The 25,196-nt window shown below is 38.7% G+C and overlaps 2 protein-coding genes across 8 annotated transcripts in view; one reads left to right on the top strand and one right to left on the bottom strand.

The window, feature by feature from the left end:
• Window positions 1-3,715, top strand: part of CYTH3 (cytohesin 3) — a 51,866-nt gene extending 48,151 nt beyond the window's left edge. For all 3 annotated transcript variants that reach the window (XM_032197291.1, XM_032197294.1, XM_032197292.1), the window contains exon 13: window positions 155-3,715. In XM_032197291.1, the coding sequence (XP_032053182.1) occupies window positions 155-227 (73 nt within the window). In that variant the 3' untranslated portion in view covers window positions 228-3,715. The remainder of the gene's footprint in view (window positions 1-154) is intronic.
• A 577-nt stretch (window positions 3,716-4,292) lies between these two features.
• USP42 (ubiquitin specific peptidase 42) lies at window positions 4,293-25,185 on the bottom strand. Of its 5 annotated transcripts, none has more exons than XM_032197901.1 (20): window positions 25,064-25,185; window positions 22,572-22,688; window positions 20,756-20,993; window positions 19,827-20,027; window positions 18,563-18,673; window positions 18,300-18,402; window positions 18,072-18,139; window positions 17,845-17,915; window positions 17,228-17,310; window positions 14,966-15,077; window positions 14,467-14,607; window positions 14,172-14,272; window positions 13,573-13,711; window positions 12,147-12,881; window positions 11,683-11,771; window positions 9,584-11,083; window positions 8,808-9,100; window positions 8,182-8,264; window positions 7,546-7,588; window positions 4,293-5,990 (listed from the first exon to the last, which is right to left on the bottom strand). In XM_032197901.1, the coding sequence occupies exons 3-20, from the start codon at window positions 20,982-20,984 to the stop codon at window positions 5,950-5,952; spliced, it is 4,143 nt and encodes a 1,380-aa protein (XP_032053792.1). In that variant the 5' UTR covers window positions 20,985-20,993; window positions 22,572-22,688; window positions 25,064-25,185; the 3' UTR covers window positions 4,293-5,949. The 5 variants fall into 5 exon arrangements, with proteins under 5 accessions (XP_032053792.1, XP_032053793.1, XP_032053794.1 ...); XM_032197902.1 differs by lacking the exon at window positions 25,064-25,185 and adding an exon at window positions 23,687-23,731; XM_032197903.1 differs by lacking the exon at window positions 22,572-22,688.
• Window positions 25,186-25,196: the final 11 nt, after the last annotated feature.

The raw sequence follows: 25,196 nt of genomic DNA, 5'->3' as shown, positions 1-25,196 counted from the left end.
GTCCTTTCCACCTTGGGATGTTCTGTCATTCTAGGTCAGCAATCCATTATCTGATTATAAGTGTGGAGTCATTCGAAGGGAAGAGAGAACAAAACAGTTCTAGTTTTCAGAAACGGGTATTTGTTAACCAAACTGATGATGCCTTTTCTTCTAGAGCAAGTATAAGCAGGGATCCATTTTACGATATGCTGGCAACAAGGAAACGAAGAATTGCAAACAAGAAATAGAATGTGATCAGCGGCTTGTACACATGCATCAACTTATGAATGAACATACAGTTGAGTGATAATGTAAAAATTGGACAAACTAAGTGAAGACATTAACTGTAAATTTTATATATATATATATATATATATATATACACTTTACTATGACATAAAAACTTGGCAAGATCTTTCAAGGTAAATAGTTACTGGCATATAATTTGAAGTAAACTTCAAATCCCAGAGGATGATTTTGTTGGAACTTTATTCAACTGAAAACATGGAAGCCTTGTTTCTGCTTGTGTTAGTTACAGCTCCAGTTTACTTTGATTGGCAGGGAAGGAATTCCAGGCTAATATGCTGTACCTCTTCCTTGAGCTCGTTGTCCATAAACAGAGGAGCAATTGAAATTGTTTTAATCTCCATTAAATGCAGCACTACGAAGTGGAGTCGGGGGCGATGCAGCACTTGATTTTTCTGTAAGCAGAAAAACCACAATCTCAGTAGCAGTTTTCAAATCTTGTGCATCTTGCAGTAAATGACCAGCTGAGTGAAGCTTTCATTTAGGGTATGTGCTCCTATGTTAGATGGAAATAGCTTTTCTTCTTCAGAAGTGCAGCTGAGTGGTGGACTGGCAGCTACATAGTTAACTAGTTGTGCCAAAGGGTTTGTGTTGAATGCACTGAAAAATATGCAGGTCCCAACAGTAAAGGATTGTCTGTAGGCATGACACTGAGTACAGATGTGGTTTGATATTTGCCAGTAGGCTAAAACTCATTCCAGTCTGCTCACGCACAATAAGCAGTAAGATTTAATGACCGGTTTCATCTGCTTTTTATATAGTAACATCCTTCTTATGTTTTAGATATGTTGTAGTTAAAGTAACACTAAGTTACTACTAAAGGAATAAGATGACAGGGCTTGCATGTGTTGCATTAGGCTTTGCATGTGAAAACACTTCCTAATAATTTCACATGCATTTAATATTTTTAAAGGGAAAAAACAGGAAGGTGTGCTCTTTCTGTAAGATACAGCCCTAGATAGTTAAGGCATCAGCATTCATTCCTTTGCCTGTAGCAAACTTATAACATACAGAAAAGTTAAATATTTTCATTACATTCTTAAAGGCGATTTTTCAGACTTGTGCTTCAGTCATTCAAGTTGAAGAAGTGAGTAGACATCCTTACTTTTACGTAAAGAACAAAATCTGTATCTAAGGTTGTGTTATCTAACACACCTAAACTCCCACCCACACGATTTTTTTTGTAACTTCTGGAAGATCTTTTTGCAGTCCCACTCTGATGGCCTTTCAGTAACATACAAACTGCCATGGCAGAGTCTGTTACAGTGCTTTTCTATTGACAGTGTGCATAACACTAAAGGTAAAACCCCTCATTTCACAGTGGGGACATAAAGTGTTTGTTTGGACCCTGCTGCTTCTGTTAGTACTCATTTTTTTTCACAAACTTGTTGAACCTGAGCCGGGCCTACTGTGCCAACAAATGCTTTGGTGACACAGTGTGTTGTCAAAGCAACACTTTGCTTCTCGGAGTTAACAGAAGCAGCTCTGGATACATGATAGAGAATTGTGCTGCATTGGGAAAAACAGACACTAAGTTGATCTATTTCAAATCTCATTTTAACTTTAAAGGACAGTTAGTTTTGTGGTTCCTGTCTTACTAATTTGCCTTGTTTTGCATGGAATGTCAGCCTGTGAATATCTTGCTTTATTGCATGCTTCAAAAAAAGGCTGAGAGGAAGAGCCTGGAGGAACCTTTTCTATACTATACTCTACACTATTTCTATACTCCCCGAGCATGTGGAATTGCAGGCTACTTGGATGAATGTTCAAATGTCAGTAGGGGAGCAAACCTCAGCCAAAGGAGGTAGAATCCTTGCTTAACAGTAAGTATAAATGTGGGGACATCTTTGCTTAATGGTAGGCATTTAAACTCTTTATAGAAACGAATTAAGTTGTACATCTTTTGTTTGGAAAGCAATATGGTTACACAGCTGCTAACATAATGACTTGAGTCTTCCACTCTGCAACTTCAAGTTTTGTTTTCAAGCAGTGCATACATCAGTTTTAGCTTTGGACAAGCAGATTTGTAATGCAAATAGTGATAAACCAGAACCAGTGGTACTGACGAGTGTAACGGTGAAATGCAGCAAATAAAGTGTTCCTGGAGAAATGTGAGATTACAAAAACAGTAAGCCATGAAGCACTTTTTTTTTTTTTTTTTTGATCAATTCTTACATTCTGAAATATCACCTTCAAGAAAATCTGTTTATCTAGCCAGGTGAGGGTGTCTACCTGTAAGCATGAAGGAAATGCCTTGAGAGTTTATTTGCTGTATTTGGTTTAAAGTTCTTATATCCTGCAGAAAAGATTATTTAGATTAACATGTAACTGAGGATATAGCAGGAAATATATTATTTCTAGCATTAAAATGCAACATCTAAACCAGCTATTTGTGGTGCTCAATGTAACTATTTAATTTACCAAAGCTAATGGAATATCATTCTTTTGTGTGATAATATTTGATTTCAAATGTTTTTTGTAACAGTATTAACAGGGAGTGAAACTGGCCCAGAATTTCCACTGGCCACGAGGCCAGTAAAACAAAGTGGCTTGTGAAAATTTTGGCCAAGTCAGGTACTATCCATGAGGGTGAAGAAAAATCTCTCAACCTTTCCCTTTTTTTTTATTGGGCTTCAAGTCCAGGTGTAGCTACTAAGGCTAGCTGCTCTGTGGCCTAAAGCAATACCTGTTACAGTTTGGCCATGCTGAGGAAAAGTCCTCTGGGGACAGCAGACTTCTCCCTTCCCATTGCGCTGAAATTTGCATAATTCTTCAGCTCTTTACCATTGCCCTCTGAAACTACAGGGGCCAGCAAGAGCCGCTACTGCTTCTGCCACACAGACGGCTTCTCAAATACCTAAACCATTTGGCCACTAACTTCAGCCATGCTGCCAGTGCAATCTAGGGAGAGAACTGTATATAATACTTAAGCTCAGCTGGACTGACTTAAATTTTACAATATTCTGACAAAATAAGCTCTAAATCACTTAACATTTTGAACAGTTTTAAACTGGTACAAAACTGAACCTTTATAAACCAAGCAGCATTTATAATGCTTCATATATAAAAACAATGCCTATTTTTTAAGATTTATTACGTATCTATGTAGATATGCTTGCTGGAAAAGCTAGGTCTGTTGTAGACCAAATGCTACAAATTAAGACTTGTGGCTTACCAGTTTCATTTCTATATTTTCTTGGAAAATGTTTCTAGTTAGAGTTTAAATATAAAATGTAAATACTGTACAGATATGTATTGATATAAGTATTACTTGGTGTACACAGGTGATTTGCATGACAAATACTCTGTATCGATCATTGTTAAAAATGTAATGTTCTGTGTAAATCCATTGCAATATTAATCTTTTCACTTATCATCAAGAGCTGTTACTTAAACCTGGACGTTCTCAAAAATAAAGTGTGAAACTATATACTATTGTATAGCTCCTCCTTTATCAAGAGTATGTGCAAGATAACTGCTTTTTTTTTTTTTTTTTCTTCCTAGAGGGTGATTCAATTTTATAGCATGGATTGTAACTGCTCTTGCAAGTGCCCTTTTAGGCACAACAGTTTAAAGGATCAGGTTACAGAGAACCCTTTCACTGCAAAATAGATTGAATAAAGTATGCTACAGCTACAAATGTTAATTCTAGTAAGAGCTGGAGATCTGTTTCCTTTGAGAACCCTTTGTGAACCACCCTAACCACCCTAAATTAGTGAAAGGACCTGACAAAATATTTCCTTGTGTTTCAGTCAAACATAAATGGGAGAAAAAGTGATCTCCTCTCCTCCAGGAGACAAATGAGACCTCCCCCCAGCAGAAGCAGCCAGCACCGCTGCAGTTGTCCCATCTTCTTCAGAGGGCTAAGCTGAAGCTGTCTCTCACTGCACTCCCCTACTCCTGTATGGCAGCTAGTTCCAGCAGTAGTTGTTGCCGGACGCGCTTAATAGAGCACTAAAAAGGTACAGCAGTCAACATTTAAACTCCTTTTATACATTTAAGCCCAGAGTTAATGATCAGACAAAACACAAGACACCAAATCTTGGAGCCAAAGGACAAAAGAGGAAAAAAAAGCCAGATACAGGACAGGTGGGTGTTTTCTTTGTCATGTTACTTTATGTAACTTAACATAACTGTTGCCATAGGAACATTATGCAGGGTACACTTATGGTTTGGCTTTATGGTGTTCTCCATGTACCAAAATATTACTTGAATTATCTAGTAAAACATTAACCTTGCTCCTTTTTTAGTGTCACACGCAGTGGAAAGCTACTGCCAAGCTTCCAAGCTGTTGCCTGCTTTGGGAAGCTGTTAACTTCAAAGGAGAAAGACTTCTGCATTCTTGTCTAGGCAGTTGAAGTCCCAAGTTACTTGTCTTCTCTGTGTCACACCAACAGCATCTTCTCACCTACCACTGAAAGGAAGATCTGATTTCTTGATTATCCAACACTCTGAAAGCTGTCAAGTCACATGACATATTGCATGTTAAATAACTCAAGTAAAACTCAAGTAAAAATCCATTTTAACTTCGCTGTATTTATATACTATATAAATTTTACATGCTATATATTTACAGTGGGGCAAGTGCTTTTTATCTTTAAAAAAACAAAGATCAAACTTTAGACATCTCTGAACAACACAGCTTGTATAAACCAGACAGATTATTCAGATGAACTGTATTTAATACAGGTTCCCCACTCATCTCCTGATGCAGGACCAGTGAGTAATAAGTGCATCACAGTTTGATAGCATTTAATAATAAAAATAAAAATCACAGTATGAATTTGTCTGTAACTAGAAACTTTAGAGGGACAAAACAGACAACCAAGACTTAAGACAAGTGACGCTGTATTAAAAAGTGTAATAAAAACATATGGAAGAGTATACAAATAGTCTGAGATACATTCAGAACTGCATATTCTGATCATTGTTCCACAGCGTTGAAAACCAGAACATTCTTCCGATCTTGAATAGAATTAAAATGTGAAGTAAATTAGTTTCTAGTGTCAGGCGTCACAAAAAAGATGAAGCTCTTGCAAAACTCCTGTTATGTGAGAGCTTGTGAAATCTTAAATAAGTCTTTAAATTAAATATACAGACTGTCAGTTGCAAATTTTATAATTCTGTGGTTTCCTGGTCGTTCTTGCACCAGATGTCTAACTTGGAGTAACATTACATGAATAACACACAATCAACCTGAGTCTGTAATTAAGCAGCATTTGAGATGTTCTATTCCAGGGCATTGTTTTCAGTGAGATATTTACTTGGTAATGTACAATGTTCAGCAGTTGTAGAAAGTTTCCACCCTTTTGGATTAGAAGTACATTTTAAAAAAGAAAGTCTCAAGTTAAAAGCTAAAAAAAAGTTCTTTCATGGTAAAAGTCTGTACAGACATTTGAAGCACCACTTATGATTGGGTTTTGTTTTGATGGTAATTTTACGGTATTGATAAATTTTAAGTAAGTTTTGATAGTTTGTTTTGATAATGTTGAGTCGTCGGTTTTGAAGGTAAAAGGTGGTTGGTTTTGACAGTAAGAAGACGTTGGGTTTGACGGTAAGAAGTCGTAAGAAGACGGTGGGTTTTTGATGGTAAGAAGTTGTTGGGTTTTGATGGTAAAATGGTTGGTTTGGATGGTAAAAAGGTCATCAGTTTTGATGGTAGGTTTAGTTTGAGTACTGAAGGCTTCCATCTGTAAGCTCTGCGTCTGAAAGACGAAAGGAAGAAATGTCATTCCCTGTTGAGTTACTCAACATGGAACTGTTTGGCTCAGTGGTTTTCTTTCTAAACAGAAGTCACAACTCTGCACATGGCTTGATTTATCTGTGACTACAGGATTGAACGGGCTAGAGAAGGTAGCTTCCAAAGAAATTGTTGCTGCATTTCAGTTCTATGCTAAAATTGGTGAACTGTACAGAACGTTAGGACAAAACTACCTGCTTTAATAGCAAATGGTAGACCTTAGGTAAATTAAATTTATTTGAAGGTTTGATTGGACAGCATCCTTCTTTTACTAGTGATCGTGTGGTCAGCTGACCAAATCCTAGCCACAGAAGCGTTCAGAAACTTGCTAGAGAGAGCACTTAGGAATGCAGGGATTTAACTGCTTTAATGCTGCTCTTTCTCTCCGGTATTTGGATTTTCCTTAAGTTACAAATTATCACTAGCTATCCTTGTTAATTTATTCAAAGTAACATGAGTCCAGGTGAAAAGGCACAATCTAACAAGTCCTCAGTTGTTCCTAGTCTGTCCCTAGCTTATTTGAGAGGTTCAATACTGTAAAAAACAAACAAAAAAAAAACCAAACTGATTAAGTGACCTTTTTTCAGATTAGATTCCATCATTCAGAAAATCCTGCTTAAGAGACATTTTTTTATTTTCTTTGAAAGACTGACCTTCCCCAAAATGAAACTAATCTTTAGCCTTGATGAAATACTCGAATTCCTCAATTTCCCAAAATTGCTTTGCACAGCCCTTCTATCCCGCTTATGTTGCGAGCAGCGTATCTAACTGGGGTACTATTGTATTTATCAATGAGCATCTCTTTCACTTACATAGCCCAGTGATCTTAATGCCCCAGACTAGTGGAATGTATGCAACATATTTACATTCTTCCTATGCTTTTGTCTGGTTTAGAAAAAACGAGTTTGCCCTCTGCTGGCCAGAGAATTCATTGAAGCCCAAAGAGCGTTAGAGCAGATGCATTTTCTTCTGTGCTGTTCCTGATTTATCAGCTAGAAGAGATGCTTACAATTTAGTACAATCAGGATTCTTTTGACATTAGTATCATAAAAAGTCTGGTTTTGCAACACTGGTATTTGAAAGACCTCAGTTCAGTCCCTAATTTTGTTCTTGATAATAGGACAGATTGCATTAAAGTCTGCAAGAACGTGTGAACAACCAGCCTCCCCTCCATGTGGTATTTTAATATTAAAACTTCTGGTCATCCAGGTCTCAAAACACAAACATGCTTTGCAACAATTGCACTTCCTCTTTATCTTGAAGAAAGTTTTCAGTGCCAGAATCTCCTGACTATGGCAATTTACTTCATCAGGAGGCAGAATTTTTGAAAATCTCTTCCAAGATTTAACTTCTCCAACCATTCTATAAAAAGGCATTCAGCTGTAAAGCAAGAAGATGAATTCTTTTGTTTCCTATGCCAGAATGGCAATTTCAACAGTCAGTAACAATCCTGTTCATTGTTAACTGGTTAAGTTGTGGCTAGGTATAAAATGTATAAAATGTTTAAAAATAAAACTTGCCTTTGGATAGTGAACTGTCTTCTTCGGGGATTACTTCAGTTATCTGTAAGAGGAAAATAGATGATTGGGGGGAGGGTTGTTTGTTTTTAAGAACGGGTGCAGTCTTGCCAGTAATTTAGCTGTTATTTTTCAAAGTGAGCTTTTAGAAACTTTACAGCTCTGTTGAATCAATGTGTCTCTAACCCTACAATTAAACCAAATAATGCTAAAAGATGCAGCAATTTATCTTACTGCAAGTGCTTATTAAAATATCTGAGTAACTGGGACTGTGGCTTCATCTCAGATACATATATATTTAATACTACACACTTCTGCTCAGGAAAAAAATCATGGAAAACATAAAATTTCATTTTTGATGTTGAATTGTTGCAGCGTGCAGTCATCTTCATCACATGATTCTATAGCTAATTAAACTGTATTATCTACTGAGAGACCAAGATTATGACAAGAACAGCACAGAGTTCAGTGTGAAGCCAATCAGGAGCTCAAGTCTGTATTTAGTTTTCTGTAAGGAGATGTACCAAGATGGCTTTTTTATACTAAAAATTGTTTTATCAGCCCATTTCTCTATATTCTTAAGCCTATACTAATAGGAAAAAAAAACACAAGTAGAACAATAGCAGGAATTTAACATACTCTCCAGGTGTTAAATTGCAAAGCGTCCTCTGGAGGATTAATAACTGTGAATTCAGTGTGCTTAGGAGAAGGCAGATCTACATCTGAAACAAAAATATTTCAGTATTATCACCAACTTATGTTACTCTGAATAAGCAGGCAGCACTGTTTCTATGTTATGAAATAGCTGAACATAGTATGTTATTCAAATGAATTATTCAGGCAGTTTGTTTTTTTTTTTTAGAAAGACTGTGTTTCACTACTACATTAGTGGCCTGTAAGCCTCATGTCATCGTCTTCCATCTTGACTACTGAACCTCCTTTCTACCTACAATATTCTTTTCCAAGATAACAGCTGTCCAAGTTTATTTTTCCTAGTTAGTTGGACTGAATTTAATAAGGCATCTTGCATCTCTTCCTCTTGTTTGCCACTTAATCATCAAATCAAATTATTTCTCTTTTAACCTCTTTGTTTCAGACTTTCTTTTCTAGTGGTCATTCAAAAATGGAAAAAAATGGAAAAAGTCTATCATCTTTGCTTTTTTTAATATCCATGCAGACTGTTCAGTCATCAAGCATTTTAAGACCATTTTAAATACTCTGTATTAATAAAAGAGGAATCCCATAAACATGCTGTAGCCGCTTACCTTTAATATACTCGTTGGATGCAGTGGAGCTGTATTTCTTGCTTTCACCTGCACTGGAAGGTTTCTCTACCTTGTAAGGTTGTTTACTGCCCTCATTTCTGTATTGCTCGCAAAAAGAGCCATCTGGAGGACGGGATTCTTCCTTCTTCTCCCGTGTTTTCTTCTGGAAACGAGGATCTAAGTATTCCAAGAAGCCTTTCAGTTTCCTGATGTGTTTCTTCTTTTTCTTCTTTTTCTTACGCTTGCGATTGTCATTGTCAAAGTGGAGCACAGAGAAATCCAAATCATAAAGTCTGAAGGAAACATGCAAGTTAAAAATAGAAAAAAAAGATGTGGCACTTGATGCATATATGAAACTTTATTTATTTTACCACAGGTGATGATTTGCGGCATGTCAGCTATTTTGTGGTACTTTGTGCACATGTAACTTACTTTAGATGCAAAACTTAAGCCCTCTGATTGAAGGACGATAGGTCCTGGTTTGTACACAAATCATTAACAATGGCTAGCTCTGGAATATGTGCAATTAAAAAAAATGTTTTAACCTAATCCAGAATGGTGTGCAGATATGATTCTAACTATGTGGTCTAAATCTAGTGTTCTAACACAATTCAGCAATATCTTTCCTATCTTCACTGATCAACCTAATAACATGATCCCCAGCCAGATTACGCTATCAAAATAACTTTGAAACTATGAAAAAAAAGGAAGACATGAGAAACACCCAGAAAAGAATTAGGAAAAAAATTGCTGATTATGCTGGAATCCTTGCTTACTTGTAATCCTTCTCTCGATGTTTATCTTTAGACTTCTTTTTCTTCTTGAGCTTCTTATATTTTTTCATTTTTTCATCACCTAAAAGCTCCTTTTCTATCTTTCTGCGTTTCCTTTCTATTTCACTTTCACTACCTTCTGCACGACTATATTGTCTTTTTCTGTTTCTTTCTTTTTCATTTTTTTGGGGAGAGTCCTCAAAATGACCTGACACAGGTGGAAGTGCATGTCTTTCACGAGAATATTTTTCAGAATGTTGCTGAGGTACTGAGCAACGATGTAAGTCTACTCTGTGGCTGCTAAAGTGATGTACATCTTCCTCTCGAGAGAGGGAACTGTGAGGCCATCTGCTTTTGTAATGATAATCCTTATGTGACCTGCTGTTGTAAGCTTGACTCAATTTGTCAAAGTCTTTATCACCGTGAGAAAACTTTCTCTCTCTGCTGTCTCCTGTTGCATGAGATGAATAGTAATCATTGTAATATCTACATTTTTCCCATCTTCGTGGTTCATCTTGATAGTATCTTTCTCTGCTCCAAGTTCTTTCCCCTTTGGAATGGTAATATCTATTCCTATCTTGTTCTGATCTTCCTCGGCTTCGAGATCTGTACTTGGAATATTTTACTGATCTTCTCCCATTATCAGGGCTGTTTCTTTCACTATGGAAAGATCTGTACTTGCTTCCCTCACAATACTCCTGCTTATGACGATTTTGCTTAATAACTTCCACACTGCGAGAGCACCTTCTCTTGCTGGAATGACCATCTGTTTTGCTTCTGTTTTGACTCTCCTTCTCTTCAGTATCAGAATGTTCCCTCTTTCTTCGGTAATGCTCTTTGTCAGTTTTTTTAGTTTCGTGTATCTTTTTCTTATCTTTTTTCCTGTGCATGGCATCTTCTTCCCATTTCCTATCACCAAATTCTTCATTTGGTCTGGAGAATTGGCTTTCCAAAACTTTATCCAGCTTTGTAATAGACGAGTCATTAACAGGTGGTACCTCTACGTAGTTATTAGATATGTCCTTTGTATCTTGGCATTTATCTGTAATAGCTAAGGAGGAAAGATTTTTAGAACTACATTCACTGTCAGACTTTAGAGAGGAAGTTTGCCGCAAGTCCTCATCAGCCTCAGAAGACTCTTTGATGTACAAAATATTTTCTTTTGAAATGAGTTCAGGTTCTTTTGATCTTCTTGGTTTGTCTTTGTCTCCACGGTCCTCAGATCGGTACTGTTCAAGGAATTCATCTTCAGTATCAAAGCATCTTTCCCTAATCTTGTGCTGACCATTGATACTGGGATGTGCATTATCAGCTTTTGTTATAATACTTCCAACTTCTTCTTTGGTAGAAATGGTTTCAGAATCTGATTGAATAAAAGGATTCTCAGCCTCACAGCTGAAGTCAGAAGGAACTTTCCTGGATTCTTCATAGACCAATAGTGCTTCCATCACTACAGTTTCCATAAGAGCATCATTCTCTGTAGACTTCTGAGGTCCTGGGACACTGCACAAAATAAAAACATATTAAGAGTAAAATCTTGTTAAGTAAAAAACAGAAACAAACAAAGACCTCACGACTACAGGAAAACTCTAAAAGATATTCTACATAGAAACCCAACCTGTGATTATTACACCTTCTTCAGCTCCCAGAGAAAGAGTTTTTTCCCCTCTTGCTTCTGAAACCATTGCAGTAAACAAACAAACACGTGTCTCCTTCCACGTGCTGCTCTGAGTAACAGCCAAAATATCCAAAACCACTGTATTTGCTCACCCCCATAACTGAAAAAACAACAGTTGAAACTTATTTTTCTATCTCTCTCCCAAGAATTTACATTCACATATCCTATGACTGAAAAAAACAGGAGGGGAAGAGCCAATGTTTCTCCAGACAATGGAAAAAAATGGAAAAACATTCTATCAAGAAACAGAAGTTCTCCATGAGGCACCAACCTCAGTGCAGATCATTAGTTCTGTTCGTAACACTGGACATACAGTACAGAATTCTACTGATTTAAATCCTTCCATTAAATAGTATCAGTAGACAGATAAAACCACAAGGGACTTCCATAAAATCTTGTTTTACCCAGACTGTGCTCATTTTACCTTATTTCCTCTGACAAGCTGTTCAGCTGGCTGTCTGTGAGGGATTCTAAGATTACTTCTTGAGGGACTGGAGGCATAGCTATAGGCATCTGCAATTAAAATGCATAAGTCAGCAGACAGAAAAAATACTATTTGTAGCAGTACTGGAGGCTAGTGTTGTCAGAATTTCTCCTTTAAATGCTAAACAAGACCACTCTGAGTTACATGCATTATCTACACTTCAAACATAACCCCAACACACCCCCCAAAAATCTACTTTATGAAACTTATGGATTTTTATCTCAGCTGAGCTTAAGTTGACAAGTTCTAATGTCAGCTCAGCTCTGCAAATTCGAATGGGATAATATCACAAAGTGTTACAATCAAATTTGTGCTGTGTTTTCTCAGTATTTCACAGGAATTAGGAACATAATACTCCTGAATACATCATAGGTGATAAATTCTAGATGGAGCAAACAACTCACTGTTTCAAGCAATCCATTTGTTTTAGAAAAGAACATCTCAGAAGGTTTAACAGGTTCAGCTTGGCAAGTGGAATCATCAAGTTTCAGTCCGTTTTCTTTAGATTCATTAACTAAACTAATAGCACCATTTAGTGAATCATTTTTTGGCAGCTCATGCTGGGATCTTTCTTCTTCAGCATTCTGACAGGAAGAATGGGAATTCTGCAATGTACGGACTACCTTTCCAACCAAAATTCCATTAGAGGATATTACATTGCACTTCCTTTTAAATAAGCCCTTCGACTCCTCCTCAGATTTTCCTGAAGATTCTGCACCGTAAGGGACTGTGTTATCAGAGCTGAGTTTAGGATTTCCATTCACTGTTGGTTCCACGAAAATTTCATCAGAAACTTCTTGTTTGGAAACAGTAGTAACTGACATAATAGATGGATTTGAGGTAGACTCTGCTGCAGTGGAATTTGTAATTGTGGATGAAGGAACAGCCTTGTTGAGATCTTCATCCTCCACAGCACTGCTAAGACAGTCAGGCTGTGACACAGTCTGACGAGCAGGCAATTTATTGTGAATACTGATAGTGATCTTCTGTTTTTTTGATGGATCAGTAATTGAAGGCCTTGTAATTGCCCAGTTTTGAACACAAGCCGTTGGCGGTGCTGAAGATGGCCTTTTTAGGGTGACACCAATGGTATTTGGATCCTCTTTTAAGGATCCATTTCCATTTAAACGGCTTGAATTCTGTATTTATAAAGAAGAAATTGCAAGATAGATTAATGCAAACACTTGATTTAAAATTTTTAAACAAGAAATTCCCTACTAAGAATTTCTACAAATGGTCTTAATACCTAAAACGAAAAAAAAAAACACACCGCCCTTTATACATAAATGCAAGTCCAATAAGTGTATTTCATTCCTGCTTTTGGTTTACCACATATTGTTATCAAATGAACATCATTTTTGAAAGCCATCCAAGCAACTTAATATTACCTAAAACTATTCCCACATATATTTATTTTTCCCTTTAAACACACCCTGAAAAGCCTGGAATAATTGTTCTGGTACTCAGGAATAAGACGATTTGTTTTCACTGTTTTAGCTAAAAAGATGCTGCTAGGAGAAAAAAAAAAAAAAAAAGTCCTCTCTTAAATGATTCAAGGATTAGTACACTCAAATTGTCAAAGAGCATAGCTCTCTGTGCTTTAGAAAGCTGTCTTCGAGGTATAAGGTAATTAAGTAGCACGACTGTACAATTCAGCAGTAGCCACTGTTTGAATGACTCCGGCTCTAGCATGAGGGCTGTAAAGAAAGCTGCAGCATGGGAAGGAAAACAAAACTTAGATGCTGAAAACCAAATAGAAACCCCCACACCAAACCCCATACCCACTGTCAGTTTGTTGCCATTATCTGCCCTTCCGCTTCCCTAAATTACCTTAATCATATGAGGAGGAAGTCGTGGTCCCATAAATCCAGTCTGCTTACTATTAGCCCCCCGCTGACCAAGGAATGAACGGGGATAAGATGGTGCTGGTAAGTAAAAAGCACGTTCTCCGAGTGTCAGATCATAGCGCCTTCGGAAAAGAGCAGTGATCTTGGTTTAGTTTTTCTTTTGGCCTACTCTTGGATTAAATCCCATTCTATAATTTTATAGAAACAGTTCATATGATCTGGAAATGTTCTATACACAAGACTTAACCAAGACTACAAACTGAAAATTAGATAACGGTCTTCCTACTATGACTATCACTTTCAGAGCAATAACTCATTCTTACACCACAGATGACCTTAATTTCTCTTCTCTAAATTAACCAGCTACAGATAACACACATATAGCAATTTACACAAGTGCTGCAGTTTAAGGCCAAGCAACAAAAGATAATAAATGACACAGAGAATTTCAGGTTAGACAGAACTGAATTATACAAATAATAATTTTTTCCTAGGATAGAAAGGAAAACACTTGCAAAAAAGAAAAATATCAATAACAGGAAAGTAAATCTGTTCTGAACACATTTTAATATATGTTATTACCTGATATAAAAAAGTAAATAAGCTTGCTGACCAAGAACTGTTTTAATGTCAGTACGGACTACATTAGCATCATTCATCTGATACCAAAGTCCATTACCAGCCTGCAAATAAAGACAACGATATCTTTAGATGAATTGCATGTTTTCCAAATGAAATCACAGATAGGAACAAAATACACACATATAAAATAAACATGTAATGAAATCTTTTTCCCTAGAAACAGTAGTTACTAGTAACATTTTAATTGGTTTGCCAGCACAACTTTTACCCTGTTAGAAATGATGTTGATATCTACCTTTATGTAGCATACATAGTGTCCTGCGTGACAGTTGATACCATTATGCACCAGCACTGCATATAAGGCGTAGAGGAGTGGTTCTCCAATTGATTGAGACATGTAGGCTCGAAGGTCCAAATACTCTGGATATTTTACCTCCTAGATAGACCAAGAAGATATAAAAATTATCCCAGAGTACTTTGCGGACTAGCCAGAGAAAACCACTTCCAAATAATACAGACTAGAATTATGTGAATATATTTCTTGATTCATTAAAAATAAGTCTTCCCATAAGCAACGTTTAATAATAGAAGTTGCAGAGAACTATTTTCTGATGAATTAGCCTTCTCAGAGGAAAGCATATGCTTCTTGTCAAGCAGGAATTTTATTGATATTAAGAGAAAGAACAAGCCATAGCTGTTAGTCTACAATTATTGTCTGAAAATATTAACAACTTTCAGCTTTGGGAGATGCCCCATTACATGATGATAAAGTTGCATTACAGCAGTAAATATACCTTGTTGATCTTTCCACCTGTGAAATTTGCAAATCTTTTCAGTGATATTGTGAGAACATTGGAAGAACGGTGTATAGTAAATCTCTTGGATGCAGGAACCATCTTTTTACACCTTAAAAACAAGCAGAGACAACTGTTTAAAAGCATCTTCTTTTTTGCCCTAAAATCAAACTAGTTTTAATGTCTCACACATGCTTATGCTATTTGAATGATATTTACTTGCATAATATGTTTTTTTCTTTTCATAAATCCATACACTGCATTTCAGGTTTGTTAATACAGAGAAGATAGCAGGATATTAGAGGACAGCTCTACAGAACAAAGAATAAAGGAATAAAGGATTTAGAACATTATCTTTTGATAGCCAAGCAAATGTCTGAACGCGTATTTTGTTATGCCAAAAAGGTAAGTTTTCCCAACATCTCAGCGTAGCGGGAACAGGAATCTCTCACGAAAGCGTATCACCAGATTGTAAGGCAAGGTACCATTTCTTGGTATACAAAAGTGGCTATTTGAACTCCAATCCTGGGTACATTCTTTCAGCTTTCAAGTGAAATACAAATACTGAAAGTAGAACATGAGAGCCTTGGTCCTCAGGACTAGAAACTGCAAATAATTTCCAAAATAGATCATCTATCGACATCAAAAGTACAACAGAAGCACACAGTCATATTACAGGAGGGAGACATTTAACAGTAATAAGTCTTCATGCACTGAGGTTGTCTGGAAAGACACTGAAACCATCTGCAATCCTTTGAAACAAAATAGTTAAAATTAAGTTTGATATATTGCCTGCTCAAAGGTAGGACCTACAGTGTAAGCAGTGAAATTTAACCACTAGCCCAGACAACAACTGAAACTGGTTGGTTTACATCAAGAGAAATACTGTTGACAGCTAATAAATAGAAAGAATTAAAGTATCTCTTTTTGAATTCTGATGTCAAAATACATGCCAGAGAATTCCAAACCCATAGAGAACGCCTATGAACAAGAAAGACTTCCCTCTCAAAAGAAACAAAAATCCAAGTGTTTTATAAAATTCCACAGAACTTGTAATTAGACACAAAGTTTAGAGGCAGTCCTCTTTATTAGAAGAATTCATGGTAGAAAATAAAAGAAAATGTCAATTACAAAAAACGTAAAGTAGTAAGATAGTTTGTCAGCAATGGAGAAAGTACTGCACATGTGCAAGGCCTTTCCTTTTAAACTCACAAAAAGACAGAAAATTCTGGCTTTGTGTGTTACTGAACTGATCACACCTCAAAGAGCACATTAATGAAGGACCACGCAATTCAGATGTGAGGTGCTTATTACAGTTTTTCTCTTCCTCAGACATAAGTTATGAGGATCCTGAATATACTACATGTGGCTTTCTAGCATCCACAGGCTAAGACGAAGCTGGGATTAAATTGCTTTAATAACCTATTGAATGCTCTTGATTCGACACACTAATTTACTTAGTTTCCAACAACAAAAAGTGGATACTGCATTTTTAATTTAGAGGGGTCAGGCATGAATCCTACAGAGCTGATCCTGGCATGCCTTGCTTTTCTCATTGTACGTTTGAATAACAACTTGTTTTGCCAAACCATCTTATACAAATGTTCAATTGTTTCTCACATACGTAGAAACATTTTACATATTGATCGGCATTTTGAGTGCCTGAACTCAATATGCTTTCCCTGAGCATGTGTACTCAGGTAGCTCATTTCAGACATTCGTCTACAGGTTTTACAGTAAGAACTGTGCAAGATGCTGTTCAGTGAGCCAGCACAGGCTGCTAACATTAATTATCACAGAGCCAGCTCACATGCACTGAGACTCAATCTAACTTTGTTTCACAGTGAACGCTAGGACCTTCAGGAACCTGCTGCTGCCTTCCACTCTAAATCATTCTCCATAGCAACTTGCTTCAGCACACCACTACTTACTGGGCATGTCTTTTAACTTCTTGCAATATGAATATTTCAGCATGCAACTACACACCTAGGAAGCCTGACAAGCCATGGTGCAGACAATACTAGGAATAAAAGTCCAATATTAGCTAATAGGCACTCTTCTTACATCTCCAAAACAAAGGTAATGTTTTCAAGTTTGGGATTGTTTCAGTGCATCAGTTGTTTAAACACAATGAAGCAGCAACAACAACAACGAAGCTGTGTCTCTATTTCTACATGAAGTTAAACAATAACTTACGCTCTAAGTCAATGCAATATATTAAACTAGTATCTAATATTAAGACATAATTAGTAATAATCTTACTTGCTACATTTATAGCAATTCTCTCCATCCAGCTGTTCAGGTTTCACAAATAGTTCTAGAGCTCTGGTAACAGATGAAACTGCCTAAGGGAGCAAGAAAGAAGAACATAAAGTCACTGTAAATTCAAAATTCTAAAGACGTATTAGTAGTTTATAAGATAATCTTATTAATACATACTTAAGCAATCTACTATGAGCACCGTGAAAAAGGAGGCAGAAATAGCATGCTCAGCATTTACCTCACCTGGAAGTCATTTTACTTTGAAACAAATAATTTTCCAATAATGTAGACAGCATCTATAGTGTGCTTTGTCATCAGTAATGGGAACAGTCAAACCCATCAGTCTAACAATTAGATGTACATTGAGGTAGAATAACAAAGAAATATGACAGTATCATAATTCGTGTAGATACAAAATTCATTCAGCTTTAGCCCAATGCAAATGTGCAGACTATTTACATGCGTTCCACAGAAGGACCATGTCCAATCTACTTCCTAACCACTACCAAGCTCTTATATTTTAACATTATGTTTGTTTTTTTTAAGATAAACAAGTTTATTTTAGAAAGTTATACATGCATTTAAACATCGTGAATCATATTTACAAAACATCTTACCTTTATATCCAAAGTGATATCAAGAAATGCCTCATACGTATCCGAAACTGCTTTGCAATTCAAGCACTTTACTGGAAGCAAAATATAAATGCTTAACAATATGTGAAGGAGACTAACCATCCAAATTCAAGTTGTTGATAGGTACTACTTTAGACAAACTACAGATTGCTTTACTATCAACAAAAGACACAGATCAGTTCTAAGGACAGGAATACTTTTAAAAGTACCTCTTGATCTTAGAAATCCTCCAAATATTTGATGAATGATGGTGGTTGCTTGAGAAGATCTGTCCAATCTGGAAATAAATTATAATCAGACCTCAGAAGATTTAAGGTAGAGAGTTAACTCTTCAAAGAGTTTTATGAAAAACAAGGATGGAGACTTTCATTTTTGATAGTAAATAAAGGATTAAAAGGTGCTAGAGAACATATAAAAGTGAATTTGTTTACACTTACTTGGTGCTTCCATTCAAGCATGCTTTCTGCATAGCATCTACAGTATAGCGCAAGAATTCGTGTGCGTCTTCTTGACTGCCAAAACGGAAATGTTTTCCTATTCCTAAATAAGAAAATTATAGTATTTACCTCATTTAAAAATAAAATAGTTCTCTTATTTCTAAGATCTCTCTTCTTTATAGTGTTAAAACCATTTATACCCATCAAATAATTATTTGAAGATTACAAGATATCGAAAAAGAAACATATCTGAAGCCACTTACGTCTAAGATCATTGATAACACGTGTAGGCTTGATGGCATCAACAGTGCAACACAGGGCCTGGTTAATGTGAGTCTCCATCGTGCACATCATGCAAAAACCTTGTTCACGACCTGAAGAGTGAAAGAAGATAGCATCCCAGTCTAGCAAAATATACGTAACTACAAACATACAAAGAAAATTTAAACTATAGATACAATATCCATTTTCCTTGCTATATTCTATTGTCCTAAGATGGGAGTGTCCTAACAGTCTTGTAACATTTAATTTCACAAAACTTTATAGAATAAAAATATCCATTAAGCCTGTATTCAAATGCATTTTCTGATGAGAAATCTAAAAGACTACTGCAAAGTCACGTTTGTAAAGGCTGACAGGAATGTGAACTCCACAGGCTGCAAAATACGTGAGGAAAGAATATTTGACATTGATGATACAGCATTAAGAGAATGTGTGTTATTTTCAGCACAGTGCTGTCAGGTGAGCTTCACGATACGGGTCCTTTGGAAGAAAGGAAAATTTCAAGTAATGTATGTAAGAGTACTTCTACCCTCCTTTTTTCAACAGGATTCTTAACTGAAACGATTTCTATGTACAGAAAAGAAAAGAAAACAGTCAAATTTCCAGGTATCAGTACAAAGATTCCAGGCTAGAAAGCATACAGGTGCCTTTGTAAAAACACACATATACAGATATGACAACAGGATCCTAGGGTTAAATAAACTTAAGTATAATGATGAAATTCAAAGAACACAAATTCAACAGTTTAAAAAATACAATATTTTATTTAGGACAAAATCAGTCTAGATTTTAATACAGTCCCACTAAAATTTCTAGTCAAGTTCATAAGAGCTCATATTGCTTTCTACTTTTTTTTATTAGTTCAACAATGAACATACCATTTATTGTAGCGCATTATGGAATCTAGGCATTGAAGACTAAAGATCTGTGGTGCCAACATCCTAAATTTTATTGATCCTGCCTTTCTACCAGCAGGAAGCCCAAATGCCAAATGTTCATTAAAGGCCTTACTTTCCAATGCACTTCATTATTCACATGAAGCAAGAAATGATCCTTTATTTTTTATTATTAACATGGTGCATTAAATGCACTCCATATGCTATTCTGAGCCCACTGCTAATACAACGTTCAAAGCCAGCTTCTACAGGTAAAATGAGACAAATCATTTTGTGTCACAGAACCCGTGCTGTTCTTTCACCTTCAGAGCTATCCAACACATTTAAAATACTGTTAGAAAGTACTCACATGACTGGTTGTGCTCAAGAGAAAGCATGTAATTGGCAAGTGGGGGTGTGTAGGTCAAACATTGTAGAGTAGAATTAAGAAAACATGTATTGCCAAGATTGTACAGTCCAACTCCAACACTTTGTGTTTGTTGCCAATCCATACAAATCTTCTCAGGTGGAAAAAGAATTCTTTGTGGCGGAGCAATTCCATCATTAATGACTGCAAGAAAGTTATATTTAAAAAGAGATTTTATTTGTTTCTAAGAAAGGTATTTAAAAAATACTATTCTGCAGGAGCACCTAGAGGAACTAGCTACAATCCAAAACAGAAAAACTTATTACAAACAACTTTAATACTGCCAAATTCAAATTGGCTGGTCAACACAATGTTTTGGGAAAAAAAAAAAAAGTGTGTTCAACCATTTTAATTTTTCTAAGGCGAGTCTAACTGCCATTCTGATTTTAGTAACGAATGCCAAGTGCCTTTCCATCTATAATTTTTAACCTGATTAACTCAACTACTGTTTTTTTCCTTATTATAACTTAAACCACAATCTTATACTTGAAATTGTATGGTAATAAATGCAAGGACAACGTAAAAACAAGTAACTAGCAAGGACAGTAGATATCAGACCTTTTCCTGAGCAACATTATCATTCAAAAACTTGTGAATAATGGAAGCTGTGAATAGCAACAAACACTTTTCTTTGCAAATCAGAAAAGACATGGATGAATCTGTGTATTTCAAAAAGCTCCCCATATTTCGCTGTCGATTGTAAATATATCAAAATTAATTTCTATAACATCAGTCACTTCAGTTGCCTTAGAGGATTCCCTTTTGAAGTCTTCATTCACAGTAGTCCCATTCTCTATCAGTATAACAAGTAAGAACTGCACTTTCTAATTTCGTTTTGAGGAAAATGGAGGCAGGATAAAACGTACACTTACTTAGATCTCTTTGGGCAAAAGGCTTAGATTTTTCAGATGATCTACAATAAATAGCACCTCCACGTCCTTGGGCCACAGAGACTTGGTTTGAATCTTCTGCGGGTGGTATCCGGCCCCAGTTTGCGGTGCGTGACTTCATTTTTTTAGTACACGGTTTCTTGGATTTGCCAGACCGCCTTGATGATGATTTTTTAGACTTTGAAGATTTTGGTTTGTTAACTATGGTCATTGTTCATATCTGCGAGAGACAAAAGTTCTAGTTGACGTAAGAATATCAAAAAGCATTCCAAGAAGAAAAGAGTAGTAGAAGTCCTGTCACTTAATCTCAAAGAATTAGCCTGAAAAACTAAATAGCACTAAACATATGAATGATTTAAAAAGAATCCCCAAACTAAACACGCAAGGTAAAAATTTCCATCAAAACTCTATCAGTATTACTTTTAGCTTCTGCAGAACTAGTGGCTCACGTCATTTCTTTCACAGGATTTTAATCTATTACAACTCTAGAGTCCTTTTAATATAAAAATGTAGATGACATTCTCTGATGGGAATCAGTTATTTATTGCATTTTCTGAATTTTTCAATTATCTATTAATTATTACCTATTATCCAATAGATAATTGTTGAAATTGTCTATTGCTGGCATTAATAACAGAACACTATTACTTTACTGCCTGCGTTTTTTCTGTTTTGTATGCACAAAGGTCGTTACATTTGGCTGCTACTTTTTTTTCTATCTTTCCAGGGCTTGCCCTCATTGTCTACTGCATCAGTCAAGATAGGCTTGTAGTGATTCTGTAATGAGCCTAGCTTTTAAATACACCTTTTTTGGATGTCAGTTTGTGACAGCAAGTTTATTTGTGAGGGCTCCTCACTCTACATCATGAGGTCACTTTTTCCAGGCCAATTGGAGCCATAAGTGGCAGTACATTAAAACCCCTGAAATGTTGAGATCCAAGAGGAGAGATGTTTGGCCCTCCTTTTCACTCCTGGAGCCACATACCTCAAAACCTCCTCAAAAAAAAGATGGGATATATCTCAGAGAAATCTTGGGAAAGGAGAACATAAAGATGTTTGTAAATTTATTTCTCCCTGGGCTTCTTCTGTTTCTCCAAGAAATACTTGTTTGGATATAACTTTGGCAGCAGCACTTACGGTATTTTGCACCTATCACATTTAGAACTCCTACGATAAACTGAAGAGTTAGACTAAAAAGCCTCTGTTTCAGTTCTACTTTGCAAAGTTGCACATTTTCCTGATGCAAAACAACAGGGGAATGTAAGCTAGAAAAGGAAATGCTGCATGTAAAACAAAACAAAACAAACCTCAGCCCTCCAGGAGGAAAGGCAGTAACTGATATTAAGTCCTTTTTAAAATGCTGATTAGGTTTCAAGATGATACCACTTTAAATAAGTGTAATTGTGTGTGCATAGTCAGAAGCTGAATAATGACATGATGAACTTCTATACTTAATTTTTTGTTACTGTCTTACTGTAGCACACAGACTTGCTACATTTAGGGAAACCACTAACTTAATGGAGGGTTTAAAACACAAGCTAGTTTGTTATACTGAAATGACTGAGAGAACAAAGCATAAAGTGTTTTCAGATTTATAGTACAACTTGCTTGCTATCGATTAAACAAAGCACAGTAAATAAGAAAACTCCTAGTCCCAGAACTAACAAATTGTGTGCAGAGGTTGTAATTAGATTTTTTTCCCTTTACATTTTTAATCTAAAATTAAACTTCAAATCCATTCTATACACACTTGCTATTTCGGAGAAAATAATACACAAAACTGAAAAATGCATTTAACTGAGAAATGAAGACATCCTTGTCCTATTGGAAGACTAAGGTGACAGCTCTTGGGCTCAGTGATTTTCAGACAAGATCCAGTCTTCAAATTGCAGACATCAGTGACATCTCCTTTTTTCTGATTGAAAGGGAAAATGTTTCAACAACACATTGAAAACATACTTGAGGATCAAGAAACAAAATCAAGACTGCAGTGAGAAGAAAAACAGAAGAACATTACTGAAAAAAAAAAAGAAACAAAAAAACAAACTTGAGCTTTATATTGACCAGTGAAGATAAGCCTTAGACATTTTTAAATTTATTTTTGACAACTGATTGATGCATTACCAGATATTAAGCACTATTCAACAGCAAATATTAACACAAGTAAGAATAAATCAGATCCATCATCACTTTTTCAAAATACATCAATTTCTGATTTGGATATAACATCTCTCTGACAAGGAAGCAGGAGAACTACAAACACTGATACTGTTTCCTCTCCCAGTGTTCCATATACACATTGATGCTGTTCCTACACAACTCTGAACACAAATTTATGTTGACATAAGCATCAGGTGTTATTTCTCTCTCTGTTTGCCTTGATAGACTCCTCCTGCCCACTGAAAAGTAAACTCAAGATTGCAGATCAGTTAAGACAGTTGCTATCCCCCCATTCAGAGCTCTGCAGCAGTACTGTTCAGATTTTTTTGGCAGTCTCTTAACAAAACATTACCGCTTACGACCTGGTTCTCAGGCGGTAGGCATTTGGCCTCTGCTTAGCAGAGTCAAGCACAGCTTAAGATTTTGCACAAGATCCCATTCACAAAACTGAGCTTAACGAGGCAGCAGTCGGTATGCACATATCTTATTACAAAATAAACATTTGCAGCAGCGGTTGTAAAACAACAAAACACACAAAGAACTAAACAGCAATAAGCAGCGAGAGAAAACTGTTATGGCATAGATATTAAGACCACGCGTGAATTACAAACTGCCGTTCCATCCTCCAAAGCTGCCGTAAGCTAGGAAAAAAAGGAAAGAAACACCCCAAACACACATGTCATGGTGCTTGAAGTTTCGTTAAAGAATAAACCAGCAACCAAGCCAGGAAATAGAAATTAATCGTCACTTTACCCCGAAGTGGATGCCGGTTATGCACAGAAAGCCACTGAGCTGTTCTGTGCGGACAGGATTGCTGCCGGGCTGGCCGAGGAGGCAGCGGCAGCCCCCGGGGCCACAGGTCCTGTCCCAGGGGGGTGCCGGGGGTCCCAAGGGGTCCCGAGGGGTGCCGGGGGGGTGCCAAGGGGGTGCCGGGGGCAGCAGCCGCCGCCTCAGCCGGGGCCGTCTCCACAGCCCGCCCCGAGGGCCTCGGGCCGCCGCCGAACTCGGAGCTCCAGCGTGGCGCCTTTATAACCCGGGCGCTGTGCTCACGGCTAAAACCGGAGCGTTTCCTCCGGCGTGTGTTTGCTGTCGGTGCCGGATCGGCCCTCAGCCCCAGCTCTCCCTTTTCGGGGTTGGGGTTTCCCTCACGCCGCCGCGGGCAGGCCCCGCACGCAAGATGTCCGCGCCGGGGAGCAGCATCTCGCCCGCGGCGAGAGCCCGAGGGCGCGACACGAGACAGCCCCGACATGCGGGCAGGGCGGCGGGGACACGGCTCTGAGGGGGCCGCCGCTTCGCCCCGCCGTCCTCCTCCCCTCCCGGGCCGCTCCGCCGAGCCCCGTGCGCCTCAGCTCAGCCCCGCGGCGCCCTGCCCAGCCGGGGCGTGCCGCCTCAGCGCCCGCCCTCCCGGTCTTTTCCCTTCTCCGTTCCCTTCTCCTCTTCCATCCCTTTCCCTTCCCGCGCCTCCCGGCCCGGCCGGGCAGGGCTCGCCCCTCGGAGCGGCAGTGGCCATGGCAACGGGGTGGAGAGGGCGGCACGGGGCTCGGCGGAGGCCGGGACCCCCGAGGGCAGCCCGGGACCCCCGAGGGGAGCCCGCTCCGCGGCCGGCCGGCAACAACGGCGTGGCAGTCGGGGGAAGGGGATGGAAACGGGGAGCCGGCCCGCCCGCCGGGGAAGCAACGCCGGGTCCCCGCGCCGGCAGGAGGAGGAGGGAAAGGGAGGCGGCGGGAGCGGCGACCGCCGGGCAGGGGCCGGTCCCGCCGGCCCAGGGGGTGGCGGCGGCGGCGGAGGTGGTGGCGGCGGCGGCGGGGCTGGGTCCCCCCCGCCGAGCGCTGGGGGCGGCGCCCTGCCCCGCCCGGGGGTCCCACCCCCTCCGGCTGCCCGCCAGCCGGGAGGGCAGCGGCCGAGCGCGCCCGGTGGGCTGGGCAGGGCTGGGCCGGGCCGGGCCGGCTGCTCCCGCCGGCCGCTTCCCTTCCCCTTCCTTTTTCCCTTCCCGGGGCCGGCCCCTCCTCCCGGCCCATTGATTTGCGGGCAGGGAGCCGCACGCGGCGCTGCCGGGCTGTGCCAGGCCGCCGCCAGGCCCGCCGCTTCCCCCCCGCCGCCACCACCGACCCCCCGGCCCGGCCCCATTACCTGGCTCGGCCCCGCTTGACTCGGCGCTGCCGGGTCCCCCTCGCCGCAGCCCCCGCCTCAGCCCGGCCCGCTCCGCCTCCTGGTACGGCCCGTCGGGGAACAATGACGTCCCTCCGCCGGCCTCTTCCATCCG

The sequence above is a fragment of the Aythya fuligula genome, chromosome 15, assembly GCF_009819795.1.
Source record: "Aythya fuligula isolate bAytFul2 chromosome 15, bAytFul2.pri, whole genome shotgun sequence".
Classification (NCBI taxonomy): Eukaryota; Metazoa; Chordata; class Aves; order Anseriformes; family Anatidae; genus Aythya; species Aythya fuligula.
Note: the sequence above shows the minus strand (reverse complement) of the source record. Positions and strands in the feature narration are given on the sequence as shown.

Coding starts and splice junctions, on each gene's coding strand:
- USP42 (XM_032197901.1), bottom strand. CDS start 20,984: ATGACCATAGTTAACAAACCAAAATCTTCAAAGTCTAAAAAATCATCA. Junction 20,028..20,755: donor TTTTGCCCAAAGAGATCTAA/GTAAGTGTACGT, acceptor ACTTTCTTGCAG/TCATTAATGATGGAATTGCT. Junction 18,674..19,826: donor TCTTGAGCACAACCAGTCAT/GTGAGTACTTTC, acceptor TTCACTCTTCAG/GTCGTGAACAAGGTTTTTGC.